This window comes from Hyaena hyaena, unplaced genomic scaffold, assembly GCF_003009895.1.
Source record: "Hyaena hyaena isolate Hyena2069 unplaced genomic scaffold, ASM300989v1 scaffold_158, whole genome shotgun sequence".
NCBI classification, from domain to species: domain Eukaryota; kingdom Metazoa; phylum Chordata; class Mammalia; order Carnivora; family Hyaenidae; genus Hyaena; species Hyaena hyaena.
In genome coordinates, this window is record NW_024080790.1 from 2,516,983 (window position 1) to 2,531,947 (window position 14,965).

At 47.8% G+C, this 14,965-nt stretch overlaps 1 protein-coding gene across 1 annotated transcript; it reads right to left on the bottom strand.

Moving 5' to 3' along the window:
* Nucleotides 1–227: 227 nt before the first annotated feature.
* PROKR1 (prokineticin receptor 1) lies at nucleotides 228–11,143 on the bottom strand. Its single transcript, XM_039239611.1, has 2 exons — nucleotides 10,602–11,143; nucleotides 228–926 (listed from the first exon to the last, which is right to left on the bottom strand). The coding sequence occupies exons 1-2, from the start codon at nucleotides 11,084–11,086 to the stop codon at nucleotides 230–232; spliced, it is 1,182 nt and encodes a 393-aa protein (XP_039095542.1). The 5' UTR covers nucleotides 11,087–11,143; the 3' UTR covers nucleotides 228–229.
* Between the last annotated feature and the right edge of the window lie 3,822 nt (nucleotides 11,144–14,965).

Sequence of the window (14,965 nt, forward strand, 5' to 3'; positions counted from 1 at the left end):
TCTACTCTTTGCACAAGTTAAACATTTAGTGACTTTTGGCCACTAGGGATGGTATCTAGTCACATCAGTTTTATAAATTCTGAGCTCCTTGAACACAGTGTTCACATAGCTGTCCATTACCTCTACCCTCTGCCGAAAACCAAGAGTTCTTGGTTTATAGTCTGTATCTAGTACAATCCTCAGTGTCCCAAATTTCGGTCTTTGTTTAAACTTTGAAAGGCCCATCTGGCTATTTGAGTCTGATGCAGTCCACCTCTTCAGTGGCCGGCACCCCTGTGGTTTTAAGATCAAGATCCGCGCTGGACTTACTCCCATTGTAAGAAGACTTCCAATGGAGCAGCATGATCTTCTTGAAGTACTTGATGGTGTTGTTCTTGACGGTCACGAAACACAGGGTGTTGATCATGCTGTTGCTCATGGCGATGCACTCGACGACATAGAAGGCCGTGAGGTAGTGCTTCTCCTTGACGAACACAGTGGGGAAGAAGTCGCGCACGATGGTGAAGCCGTAGAAGGGTGCCCAGCACAGCACATAGGCAGTGAGGATGCACATGAGCACCAGTACTGTCTTCCTGCGGCAGCGAAGCCGCTTCCGGATCTGCTCCGTCTGGAAGCCTGGGACTGCCTTGAACCAGAGCTCCTGGGAGATCCTGGCATAGCACAGGGTCATCGTGACCACGGGGCCCACGAACTCGATGCCAAAGATGAAGAGGAAGTAGGACTTGTAGTAGATCTGCTGGTCCACCGGCCAGATCTGGCCACAGAAGATCTTCTCGTGGCTCTTGACAATGATGAGAACAGTTTCAGTCGTGAAGTAGGCTGAAGGGATTGCGATGAGGATGGACACCATCCATACCAGGGCAATCAAGCCAGTGGCTGTTTGATATTTCATCCTGGGTCTCAACGGGTGGACGATGGCCAGATATCTAGTATAAGAACACAAATGGGTTCAACCACTGTAATGAGGAAGTGCTGGGTGGTGATACTGTTTTTGCAACATGAGAAGGTGAGACCAAATGGCACATGTGGAGCAAAAACAACTATGTGAGCTTTTCCAGAAAGGCAGACTTGAGAGCAAACCCCAGTTCTACCCACTATTAGCTATGGAAACCATGGGCAAATTTTGTTCAATCATTATGAGTCTTGGTTTTATTACCTGCAAAAGCATTTGTTTGTTTGTGCTAATGGATACACAATTTTTGGCACAGCTTCAGACATGATATATACTCAGTAAATAGTAGCTATTATTAAATGTAGTAATAATGCCTCCAATTGGTTTCTGGCCTGGCACTATTCCCAGGTCTTTCTTTTTTCCAAGGCCATTTATCCTAATTACCCCATAGTTTAGAGCTAAGAGGGCCTGCTAATTCCAAGGAGTTGTCGGGGAAACTTGCCCTTTCCAGTGGAAGCAGTGCACAAAGTCTTCAATCTACATTTTTAAAAATATTGCTTCAAAAGAATGAAATCTTGCCATGTGTAGCAACCTGGATGGACCTTGAGGGTGTTATGCTGAGCGAAATAAGTCAGGCAGAGAAGGACAAATATCATATGTTTGCACGTATAGGAGGATTAGGAGGAACTTAACGGAGGACCATGGGGGAGAAGAAGGTGGGAAATGGTAGGGGAGAGGGAGAGAGGCAAACCATGAGAGACTCTTGAATGCTGAGAACAAACTGAGGACTGATGGGTGTGGGGGGGAGGGGGTGATGGGCATGGAGGAGGGCACTTGTGGGGATGAGCACTGGGTGTTATATGGAAACCAACTTGACAATAAACTATTTGTGAAAAAATAAATAAATAAATAAAATAAAAATATTGCTTCAAAGGTAAAGGAAGAGGATGTGACCATTTACCTTATTTTCCAGGTGTAAAAATGGAGCCTGGAAACAGAAGACCGATTCTCTCAAGGTCATATACCACAGGACCCTTGATAGAAAACATTTAACCCTATCTGATGGTAGATGGGAAAAATCAATCAAGAATATACATGAATGTTATTTTTTCAACCACAAAGCACCAGACAGTGAAAGATGTTGCTTTTGTTCTTTCCCAAAAAACCACACTGCTGTTACCACAGTGGTCCAGAAACGAAAGAGAGCAATTTCTAGGGGATGTGAGTCATTTGTGTGGTATGAAAGCCTCCTTCCCAGAGAGAGAGTACATACTTATGCAGAGAGCTCTGGTTTCCTGGAAGGCTTTCCCTGTCTGGCAGGGGGTAGAAGTTGGAGAAGGAGAAAGATGAGGAGTGAAGTGGGAGAGAGTGACTAAGTAATGCTGGAAATAAACACATCCTCACGTGTCCATGGCTTATCCCAGGTAGAGCCAAGAGCAAATGTGAGAGAAACCTGAAGGAAAGCCAGATCAACTCTATTTCCTTTGAAACCAATCCCTTTTGGGTCATCGTTCTTGGGATTTTGATTGGAAGAGGAGGTTCATTCCTTTTTTTTTTTTTTCCTGATTATATTCCTGCTGTTTCTGTCCCTCCTCCCCTAACACAGGCAGCCAGCTCCATTGAGCATCATTTGGAGAGTCCACTGGAGTGAGATTCCTGCTGTCTTCTAAACATGTCAGATGAAGTTGGGTGGGTTGGGTCCCTCTGGACCCCAGTGGGCTACTTAACATGCTGTGCTACCAATGACAGTCTCTGGGCTCTTGCCAATCTCCCAAGTGCTGAAGGATGGAATAGGAATGTCTGTAGGGTGTTGACAATACTTCTGTCAGTGCACATGTATGGGCCCTTCATAAAGACCACAGTGCTCCTGCTATATTAAGTGCACCAAACTTGCTTGGACTCATAACAAAAAACTAGAAGATAAGTACCTTGCTACCACTCACTCTCTCCCTCTTTATCTGCCCCACCATGATCTATTGATTACTCTGTCAAAGAATATTTCCATATTTATATTTGTTTACCATATGAATTTTCACTATATAATTCTATTCCTTCCTTTCTCAATAACAACTTCCTAGTCTTTATGATGTTTCAAGGTCAGAGTGTTTTTTCCATGAACAAATAGGAGAGAATGCCAATCTGGGAGTCAGAAGACCATGAATCTAATCCCAGCTTTGCCACAAACTTGTTATGTGATTTGAATCCTTTTTCTTAGCCCTGTAGGCTCAATTACCTTATCTGCAATATGGGAATAAAACCTGCCTCGCCAACCTCACAGAGATACTGTGAGGCTCTAATTATACCCTATGTGGTAGGGAAATTGAAAGACTCCATAAAAATCTGCTTTTTGCTCCTTTTCCTGCTTCTACTTTTGCTAGGCACTGCACTCCCCCCCACCCCCACTTTACATGTGCCTCAGAATGCAAATAGTGTATGTCCTCCTTGTAAGGGACAAGGAGTTAATGATTTCTTCAGACTAGCTAGCACCTAAGGAAGGACCAGATGAGAATGACCCAGAGAAGCCATCATAAACATATTCCAGACCACCTGCTCTAAACATCTCAACAGGTCATTCGAGTAACACCTGGGCCCTGGTCTTTGTTCTAACCAGTTCCTGGGTGCCTGAGAGGGCATGTCCAGCAGACCACCATCCCCAATAAAAACCCCAGACCCTGAACAAAGGAAAGACTCTCTCTCCTTTCCTTTCTGAGTCTCCCACTCTGTACTTGCACTCCCTCTAAACCTTCAGTAAACTCTGCTTTCACCACCTGCTGGCTCACATTTGCTTTCTATCCCAAGTGCAGCCAGAGATCCTCTTGGCTGGTCCTGCAGGATCCCCTCTGGGGCCTCAGACCCGGCCTGCTGGCATCAGCTGCACATAAAACCATAGGCTACTAACATACAAGAAATGGTAGCAACCTAAAGTGTACTTTCTCAGGGGCTCCTGGATGGCTCAGTCAACCATCTGACTGTTGATTTTGGCTCAGGTCATAATCTCACAGTATGTAGGTTCCAAGCCCATGCTGTCAGCAGAGAGCCTGCTTGGGATTCTCTCTCACTTTCTCTGTCTCTCCTCCACATGCTGGTGTGTGCGTGTGAGCACGCTCTGTCTCTCTCTCAAAAAATATAAACTTAAAAAAATAAAATAAAATCTATTATTTCAGAGCTATTCTGTATACATAGCAATTGTTTAACCTGTTATTGGCAAATACTTCATTTTTAAGTTCTCTGCTACTTTTTATTTTATTGGATTAATTTATTTTTCCATAAAAATTAATCTTCAGGGTAATCTGTGATTCCCCATCAGATGTTTATTTCATCTTGGCTCTCCCTGCCTTCACACCAACTCCATCCCCAGGGTTACCACCAGAAGCTGTGCAAGAGTCCTTCCAAATATATTTACCAAAAGGAAAATTGTAAAAATCAGTTTCAAGGATGCCACCGGTCTTGGCTGTGCTAGGATCAGAACTCCAGAACACCAGCATTAGTAATACTTGCTTATGCTTATAAAACAGCTTACAATTTACAGAGCATTTTCAAATCAACTCTCTCATTACATATTCCCAAGTCTATTGAATAGGTAAGACAGCAAAGATGACCATTTCACAGATGAGCAAACTGAGGTTTGCAGAAGTTAAATAACTTGCCAAAGGCTGCACAGCTAGAAACTGACAGAACCATGGTCCAGACTCATCCATATCTTACTCCAAATCCAGTAGGGTCTCTAATATGACATTTATCTCCTCCCTTTCCAAACAGAGCAAGCAATACCCCTTTTTCCTATCCTCCTGGACCCTAACATAATCCTAGCATCCTTTTCCTCTTTTCTCTCCATCACAATTGGTTTCTACCTATTGATGTTCCAAGAAGGAGTCGGGCCACTGCCAGCTACTTTCTCTACTTATGCGTATGCCCTTGGCTTGCTCTGTGTCTACAATGATAATGGCTCAGGTCCAGATCCACCTAGAGCCAACATTTCCCAGAGAACAAAGAATAAAGGCGGAAACATCCAGACAGTGCTTCTGCGGTGATGGTGAGCTTGGTGATTAAGCAAAGAGTATTTGGGCTCCCTCTGTCCCCAGGACCCAGCCCCAGATCAAATCATGGAAATGGTGTTTACAGCACCTTCTAGGCCAGTCATGAGATGGTCAGGGAATTTCAGGACCCACTCCTCGGGCCAGTCAGCCCCACCAATGAACTCACTGGGGAGCATCTGTGCTTCCTACAGCTGAGCACAAGTACTCAAGCCTTAGCAGGCCCCAGGCGGCAGAAGAGAAGAACGGTCAGTGGGCAGGCTGACTGGCCATTCCCCCTGGATTCCTGATAAAGAAGGGAGTGTTCCCCAGTATCCCACATGCTCTGGGATCTATGGTTTCACATGAAGACCAATACATGTGTCTCAACATCCAAGGGGAAACCGAGACCTTGGGGGACAGAGTCCTCTGATAACCTTTTTCAGCTCTCTGCTTTATCAGCTTTGACTTCCTATGATTTTGAGATCTTCTAGAATTTGATCCTGATCTCTACTCTGCTCACGTTCCTTGCCCTCAAGGGACCTCAGACCTCAGGTATTCTCATCTCACCTTTTCCCTCATGGAAAACCTTTCCTTTGCTAATTACCACTTGTTTAAGGCCAGTTAAATGTCCACCTCCTCTGTGAAGCCCCCTCCACCTACTCTAGCATACAATGACCTCATGCTTCTGTAAATCTCATTAAAAAATTTTTTTAAGGTTTATTTATTTTTGAGAGAGAGAGACAGACAGACAGAGAGTGAGCAGGGGAGGGGCAGAGAGAGGGAGACGCAGAATCTGAAGCAGGCTCCAGGCTCTGAGCTGTCGGCACAGAGCCTGATGCTGGGCTAGAACTCACAAACAGTGAGATCATGACCTGAGCCGAAGTCGGATATTTATCCGACTGAGCCACACAGGCATCCCTGTAAATCTCATTTAAAATTTATCCTTTACTTTATGTTATTTCCTAAATGTTATCCATAATCCCCCTCCCACTCTAGATGGTAAGCTCCTTGAGAGCAGGGATTGTTAACTTCTTTTATAGCTTTTTTGATGTCAGTGAATTCGGGGCACCTTGGATTCTAGTTAAACTTCACTCTCAGCAAGTGCTTGGCACTGGATAAATAGAAATGAAATGAGCCATCGTGACAGTTCTCAAAAAGATTGCAACCTCTTTTGGAAACAGGACACAAATGTGTTTACCTAGCCTGAGGCTGGGAGGCTCAATAATAAAAGGTTGGAAGTGCAGGTGAAGGGGTTGGAGCCATATTTTGTAGACAACGGAGTTAGTAGAGGTCTTCTGAGTTAAGAGAAGGGAGACTGGCACAAGACAGAAGATTAATTTAGCTGCAGCTTTGCTTTCTTCCCTCAGGCCACAGGAGCTTTTTCTCTGTTCTTAGAACACTTCATGTTTGTTCCTGTCTTGGGCCTTTGCACTGATAATTTCCTTTGTCTGGAATGCGTTTTGTCAATCTTCCCAAGGCTGGCTTTTTTTTTTCCTCCAGAGTTGTCTTCACATGTCTTCTCCTCAGAGACACATTTCCTGAGTATGTACCTAGAGTAAATCCCACCCTGCATCACTCTAGATGCTCCTGTGTTTGTCTTTTTTGTTCAGAGGATTTCTCATGCTCTGAAATTACCTTCTTTGTGTGTCTGCCTGACTGTGACCTCTCTCAAAGCGAGGGGTTTATTTTTCTTATGCACTGTCATCTCCCCAGCGCTCAGAACGGTATCTGTCACATCACAGCTGCTCTATAACAATGCACCGCTTGAATGAAGGAACTTTTAGCATGGATTGTGAGGGGTGGAGCTGTGGCAGAGGGGCAGAGCCAAAAGACACTAAGGCAAGGAGTCCAAGCGAGGCTCTGATAGCCCAGGTCTGAGTGAACAAGGTGGAGGTAGCCGTGAGCACCAGCAGGTGCTGTAAAGGAGCCGTGCTAAGTGTAGAGGAAGAGCCACGGAGCTAGTCACAGACACAGAGAAGAAAGAAGATAAACAGTTCTGTTCTGCCATACCTCCATAGCTGCATTTCTTAGAAATCCTGTGTTATTTTTTTTAATATCACATCATAAAACAACCACTTCAGTGAAAATGAAGAGGTCAGCCAATCAAAAACATTCATTAGTTTTCCCGGGTTTGTTTTCTTGTTGTTGTTCCTTTCAGGGTTAATTTAAGAATTATACTATCCACTGTTTATTTGGTGCTTATTTCAGCTTAAGCCATATTCTCAACAATTTACACAAATTATTTCATTTAATCCTCAAAGCAATCCAATACATTAGGTTTTCTTATTATTCCCATTGTATACATGAGAAAATTGAGGCAGAGGTGTTAAAGAACTAACATAAGGCCCTACAGCTGATAGGTGCTGCAGCAGGAGTTTAAACCTGGCAGAATAACTACTAACGCTACTCCTGCAACTTCATTAAATAAAAATAAAGGTATTTTTTATAATTGTAGTGTATTTGGTATATCGAGATAAAAATGAGCTGCCCAAGGGGACGCCTGGGTGGCTCAGTCCATTAACGACTTCAGCAGGTCATGATGTATTGGTTCTTGAGTTCGAGCCCTGCGTTGGGCTCTGTGCTGGCAGCTCAGAGCCTGAAGCCTGCTTCAGATTCTGTGTCTCCTTCTCTCTCTGCTCCTCCCCTGCTCACACTCTGTCTCTCTCTCTCTCTCTCAAAAATAAATAAACACTGAAAAAAATATTTATGTAAACCAACTTGACAATAAACTATTTAAGGAAAAAAAATTTTTAATGAGTTGCCCAAAACTAACCAAATAGAACCTGAAAATCACTGATCAAATCCTGAACAACACATGAGGCCAGACAAAAATCAATGAGGTCCTGCATTGCAAAACTGAAATTAGATGGTAAGAACACATAAAAATAATTGGAAGTAAAGATCACAAACATGAGTAAGGGAACTTCACACCTTGGAGCAGCTGGTTAGTTGGTCAAGTCCACTACTGGATGGCTGTGCAGACAACAGCACTTTCCTCCAGTGTCTGGGTTCAAGTTTCCAATCACAACTCCACTGTAAACAATCACAGTCCCAAGATGCAAAGTACGTTCTCCAATTAATCTTTCTTATTGTATCTAAACTGCATTACATAAATTCACACTGCACTAGAGTGCCTACAGGATTTCAAACAGCTGAGTTTGGTATAAAAGTAGTGTACGAAGGTGAAAGAGTTCAATAAAACAGGGTTGATTAACACAGATATTACCTCTTACATGTTCAAAATAACCCAGTTCCCCTTAATTTATCCTGGCTCCTGTCCCCTTGAAGCTACTCCCTTCTTCAGTGTTACCCCTTTTGACAAGTGGACCCCTACATCATAAAATGGATGTCACCCAGGAGCAGGGGCCTGCCCCACCCAGGGAGCACTAACATACCCCACTTTCAGTGGCTGAGAGCACCCCCCTGCAAAGATGTCTTGCTGGAGTGAAATTTCAGGAAAGGGTCCTCTATGCTTTCAGCTTCTACTTTCAGAAAGGTCCGAGACAGGGTTACTGGGGCTCTTCCTTGATTGCTCTGAAGGGGACTTAGGGACAGATACTCTGTTTGACTGGGCCCCTCCTGATTCACCCAAGGTCTGTACCTGGGTGGATAAAATACCAGGGGGCTCCCAGACTGCTATGGAGGACCCTGGCCAAACTAGCCCGCTGCAGGGGTAACAACTCTGAGTACCTTCTACAGGTGACAGAGCCAGGCCTGTTTAAGTTGCTAACTCCCTGACAGCCCTCCTGGGAGAAAGGAGGCTGAGGCCCCAGCTCACAATGCTTTTAAAGCCAGGTTCCTTCTGGGGCGCCTGGGTGGCTTAGTCGGTTAAGCGTCCGACTTTCACTTAGGTCATGATCTCGTGGTTCGTGGGTTTGAGCCCTGCGTCGGGCACTGTGCTGACTCCCAGCTCAGAGCCTGGAGGCTGTTTCAGCGTCTGTGTCTCCCTCTCTCTCTGACCCTCACCTGCTCATGTTGTCTCTCTCTCTCCTAGAAATAAATAAAACATTAAAAAAAAAAAAAAAAAAAAAAAGCCAGGTTCCTTCTTAGTCTCCTGTCCTGGAGAGTGGCCTGTTTCCAGGTTATCCAATCTCTGGTTGTTCTGACTTTGGCTTCAGAAAACAGGTTCTATCTGCTGTGTTCCTCCCCGGAACACTGCCCGGGATGTCCTAATTGCAGGGGCAGGCTAGACTCCACCAGAGCCCTGAGGCCATGAAACAGGTTGAGAATCTGTGCTCCTGGCTTTCTGGGTGAAGGGAGAGAGACGTGCTGTTCAGATCCAAGTACACTGAGGCCCTGACCCTGAAGGTAACTGGGTCTGGACTGTACCAAGGTGCTTTGGAATCAGTGTCAACTTTGGGCAGAAGAGCTTGCAAAGATTTTCCTAAGGGAACAAAAAATACCCTGGTTCACTGGCACAGGTGATTGTCCTAAATAAAAAGACTAAACATAACAGAATAAAGATATTCACAGACTGCTCTTAGTGGGTTTATTTCCCATCACTAGAAACAGATCTTCTACATTGTCGCATACAAACATATGAAAAGGAGCAAACTGATTAATGCAACAACTAAGAAGAACAAGTAGACATTTGTTGTCTTTTTTCTTTCTTTTTTTTTCAAAACAAATCTGTCAATCTTATTTTAAAATAAACTGGTTTGCAACAACATGGTTGGAACTAGAATGTATTCTGCTAAGTGAAATAAGTCAGTCAAAGAAAGACTGTACCATATGATTTCACTCATATGTGAAATTTAAGAAAGAAAACAGATGAACCTAGGGGAAGGAAAGCAAAAATAAGATAAAAACAGAGAGGGAGACAAACCATAAGAGGCTCTCAAATACAGAGAACAAACTGCGGAGTTGCTGGCGGGGTATTGGGTGGGGAATGGGCTAAATGGGTGATGGACATTAAGGAGGGCACTTGTGGGGATGAGCACTGGGTGTTATACGTAAGCGATGAATCACTAAATTCTATTCCTGAAATCATTATTACACTATATGTTACTTGGATTAAAATTTAAAAAAAAAAAGAAAAGAAATTGGTGTTTGGAGCTGGGGTTGAGCGTGCTCATGGTTTAGCAGAGAAAATCTTCCTCAAGATTTCCAAGTTGACTCAAAAGGTACTTGCCTGGGGGGCGCCTGGGTGGCTTAGTCGGTTAAGCGTCCGACTTTCACTTAGGTCATGATCTCGCGGTTCGTGGGTTCAAGCCCCGCGTCAGGCTCTGTGCTGACTGCCAGCTCAGAGCCTGGAGCCTGTTTCAGAGTCTGTGTCTCCCTCTCTCTCTGACCCTCCCCTGCTCATGCTGTCTCTCTCTCACTCCTAGAAATAAATAAAAATATTTATAAAAAAAAAAAAAAAAAAAAGGTACTTGCCTGGAACTTAAACTTGAGCCTCCACTCCTCTTCTTACCCATGTACCTCTAGCCCTTGAACAGATACATCTAGAAGCATATCCATAGCAGAGGGACCACAGGCCCTTCCCACTGCCCAACTCTAGGGAGAACTGCTACCTGTGCCTGCCCACAGCTGGAAAACTGGAATTCTCCTTACAGTCAATGGGCCAACTTTTGAACCCCCACGCATAGGCATCTGCGAGAATACAGATATCTCTCATCAAGCCACACCTGCAGTGAAGGAAAGTACAATTCCGATGCCCTTTTCCTTGTTGTCTCTGCCACCCCCTTACTCACCTGTCGATGGCAATGGCCAGCAGGGCATTGGTGGAGACGTAGAGAGAAACGGTGCGCAGGTAGTTGACAGAGGCACACATGACGTGGCCATGCTCCCAGGACAGCTGGCGCACCACATAGTAATCCATTTCAAAGGGGCAGCAAACAATGGCCACCAGGAAATCAGAAATGGCCAGGTTGGCAATGAGCAGGTTGGTAAGGTTGCGCAGCTTCTTGTAGCGGGTCAGAGCAGCAATGAAGATGAAGTTGCCAATGCCACAGACCAGCATGATGCCCACTAGGGCCATGCCAATGACAATCTTGGCAGCAAAGAAAGTCCGGGAATTGGTCACATCCTCATCTTCATCCAACGGCATATCATAGTCACCATAGCTGAAGTTGAATGGGAATGAAGCAGCTTGGGCTCCGTGGGGGGGAAGCACAGAAAGGAAGTTGGTGGAGGTGTTGGTGGCATTCTCATCCATGACCCCCGTGGTGATCTCCATCTGGCCAGGTAGTGCTCTGAACAACACTGCTTAGAACTCCTCCGGGGTGATGTGTGTGAGGCTGTCTTCCCTCTCTGCTTACACTCAGCTCTCCCTTAATGAGTCAGAGTGTCTTTGCCAGCATCCTTGGGGTACAGTATCCGAGCTCCATCCTAAGCCTTTGAAAGACATACAAACAGTTGGCTACATATGTGAATGAACTTGGCTAAATGTAAAGCTATCCTGTAACCCAAGCAGACCCATTAGCCACCTGCTCAGAATGAACATTGAGTGATGGAGTGGAAATAAAGGAACCAGGGAGAGAAAACAAATAAATAAAAACAAATAAATAAATAAATACAGGGAAGTCTGGATTGCTCTAGAGACAACCAGGCACTGGCTGAGTTTATTTCATTTCCATTGAAGATCTGAATTGTTGCAATTTTGCTCATGGACCAACAATGAGCTTGGGGAAGCTACGATCTGGTCCAAATGTCACTCACTCCGTGTCCTAATAGCTTGAACTTTGTCTTTATGAAATTGTCCCATTCTGCGACTTAAAAGAAATTACTCTGAGTATCAGCCACCCTGTCTGAGACAACCCTGTCTGCTCCCCACGAGCTGGTCTCCTTCCTCTGGCAGAAATCCCAGAGCCCGTCTAGTTGCCCCCTTTCCCTCTCCTCACTAGGTTTCCTGTCCCCACATCCAAGTCTGCTATGACCCTGGCAGACAGGCACAGCATTGCCTGTCCCCAGGCGGAGGCTGCAGGGTTGAAGTCAGAGTGGCTTAGAAAGGGGGCTTTGGAGCAAAACCCTTTCTTGGCTGGTTGAGCGTCCTGAGGTAAAGAGCTTAAACACTCCGAGTTCCAACATCCTCCAGGCAGCAGATCAATAACATCTGTAAAGTGCAGAGCTCCCTAGAGAGGGAGGCTGTTACACCCTAGGACTGCAAAGAGTTACTCTGGAGTGCTCAGGCCTCTTCAGCCAGCTTCAAGGAAGGGGAGGGAAATCCTGACCCAGATGGCTCCACCGCATCACATAAAGGGGGTGGGTGTGCGGTTAGCTGCGCTGCTGGAGACCAAAACCCCAGAGGGACCCTCGCCCTCTCCCTGCAGTCGTCTCCCCTCCCAGAGACTGAAAACTAAGTTGCAGGGACGTAAGAGGGCTGGAGTCTGGGGAGGGCAGGAAAGTATGGAGAACCCGAGGTTCCCGGAACCACAGGCACCTAGCAGCCCCCGCACCACCCAGGGCAGCCTGCTGCGCCCACTCCTCAGCGGTGACGTATCCAGACCCTGTCTTTGGGGGAGCCGGGTTAAAGTCCCTCTGCACCCCAATGAGGCCCAGCCACTACCTGCCTCTCTCCCCCAACTCCTTGTCCCCATGTTTCTCCCCTTTGTATCCCTTCCTCTGAGCCCTCCGTCCTTCTCAGTCCCTGCCCTTCGCCCCTGTCAGCTGTCAGAAGCACAACCGTGACCTGAGAGGACAGAGGGGGCCAAGTCTTGGGGTCTGGACAGGTACGGCTGCGATCCTGGTGAGAGAGTCCTCCCTCCCCGCAGGCCCCGTGCGTCTCCGAGGCACGGGGCCCCCGCCCGCCCCTGGAGGGGTACCCTCCGAGCGTGTACCTGGCAGGCTCCAAGTCGGGTTTTAAAAACAAAGGGTAGGGGCGCCTGGGTGGCTTAGTCGGTTAAGCGTCCGACTTTCGCTCGGGTCATGATCTCGCGGTTCGTGGGTTCGAGCCCCGCGTCGGGCTCTGTGCTGACTGCCAGCTCAGAGCCTGGAGCCTGTTTCAGAGTCTGTGACTCCCTCTCTCTCTCCCTGTTCACGCTGTCTCTCTCTCTCCTGAAATAAAAAAATTAAAAAAAAAACCCAAAAAACAAAGGGTAATAAGAACTTCTTGGGGCGCCGGGGGTGTTGGGAGATTTAGCCCTCGGGGAGATACCGTCCAGCGCTCTTTTCTCCTGTGTTCTTACCTCGCAAAGATGAACTCCATTCCGCTCCCACCCAGTGTCCTCTGGGGCCCCGGTGGTTTAGCGCTCGCCCCGCCGCCTGACCCTGCCGGTCGCTGGAAGCCCCTCTGCAGCCCCTGCTGAGAAGCCCGCGGGGCTCCCAGCTTTCTCCTCGGAGTCGCGGAGGCTACTCCAAGGGCGGAGGGACGGGTAACCCGTCCGGCTCCCCTGAGGAAACGAGCGCGAAAGGGAGTCTCTCCAAGAGCCTCCTCCCCACTCAAACAGCCCCGGCACCCGGCGGGCGCGCGTGCCGCGTGGGGTCTTCGGAGCGAGTCTCCGGGAGGGCGCGCTCTGTACCTGCGGCATCCTGGCGGGCGAACGACGACCCGGTTCTTTATCCGGGCCCGGGCGCAAGAGCCGCTGCTCGCAGACGCCAGCAGGGACCCGGGCGCTCCCCGCTCTTCCTCCTCTTCCCCCGGCTCGCTCTCTGCCCGGGCGGGAGTGGCGCTCGCGCCGCCGCCGCCGATCCCCGGAACGCGCGCCCACGGCGGGCGCCCCCCCCCGGCCGGGGCCCGCCCCGCACTGGCGCTCCCCGCCCCCGGTCGCTGCGGGGCGCCCTGGGCACCCGCGGCTGATTAGAAGAGGCGTGCTCGGGCTGGGTCCGAGCACGGGCGGGGAAGCAGCGCGCGTCGGGGTCGCTGGGCGGGCGCGTGGCTGGCGACCCCGGAGTCGCCCCCGGGCCGGAGTGTCGGGGAAGCAGAGGCGGCAGCTGGCAGCGAGGAACCGCCGGAGGGAGCCGGGCTCCGGGCGGCGCGCGCTCCCCCGCCTCAGGCTCCGGAACGGCGGCCGCCTGCAGGGACCCGGGACTGGCGCTCAAAGCAAGGCTCACTGCGGATCCCAGCAAAGTGTACCACCCGCCCGCTGTTCCCGCCCTGGGGCACCGGACTCGCCCGCCCGCTCACCTGGTCAGCCCCGGCCGCCGCGGGAGGGCGGACACGGCCCGCTTAGCTGGTGGGATTTCAAAGAACCCAGAGGAGCCTCCCCTGCAGTCCACAGCACCGCCCTCGCTCCACACGCTGGGACCGACCCAAACCTCGCACCCTCCCGCAAGCCCAGCTGGACGCCAGGGTCAGCTTCATTTCAGCAGCCTGGACCTTGGTGTAAAAGAAGCTCAGAGAACTGCCTTCCAGAACGCAATGAAGTGAGGGGATGGGGACAGTGTGGATGCTAGAGAGAAGTCCCCCACCCACCAGGGATATCTGTTCAGAGGAAGGCTAGGATGACCAGAACCAGCTTAACAGAGCACAAATCTCCTAGTCTAGATTTCTCTAGAAGTTAAATATAGAATTACCCTATGATCCAGCAATTCCACTTTTAAAAAAAATTGAAAGCAGGAACTCAGATACTTGCACACCAATGTTCACAGCAGTATTATTCACAATAGCCAAAAGATGGAAACAACCCAAAGGTCCATCAACTGATGAACAGGTCTTTTTAAACATGGCATATACATAACTTAGAATAGTTCTCATCCTTAAAAAGAAAGTAAAGAAGTACAATGAGTGTTGGTGAGGATAGGGAGAAGTTGGATGGATCCCTGGTGCACTGTTGGTGGGAATGTAAAATGATATGAGCCACTGGGGAAAACATGATGGCAGTTCCTCAAAAGTTAAAAAAGAGAATTATCATATCATCAGCAATTTCACTTCTGGATATATACCCCAAATCATTGAAAGCAGTCTCTCAAAGAGCTACTTGCACACCTATGTTTATAACAGCATTATTCACAATAGCCAAAAGGTAGGAGCCACCTAAGTGTGCATCAAAGGATGAATGGATAAACAAAATGTGATATATACATACAGTGGGATATAAGTCAGCCTTCAAAAGGAAAGAAAGTCTGACATATGCTACAACATGGATAAACCTTGATAACATTATACTAAGTGAAATAA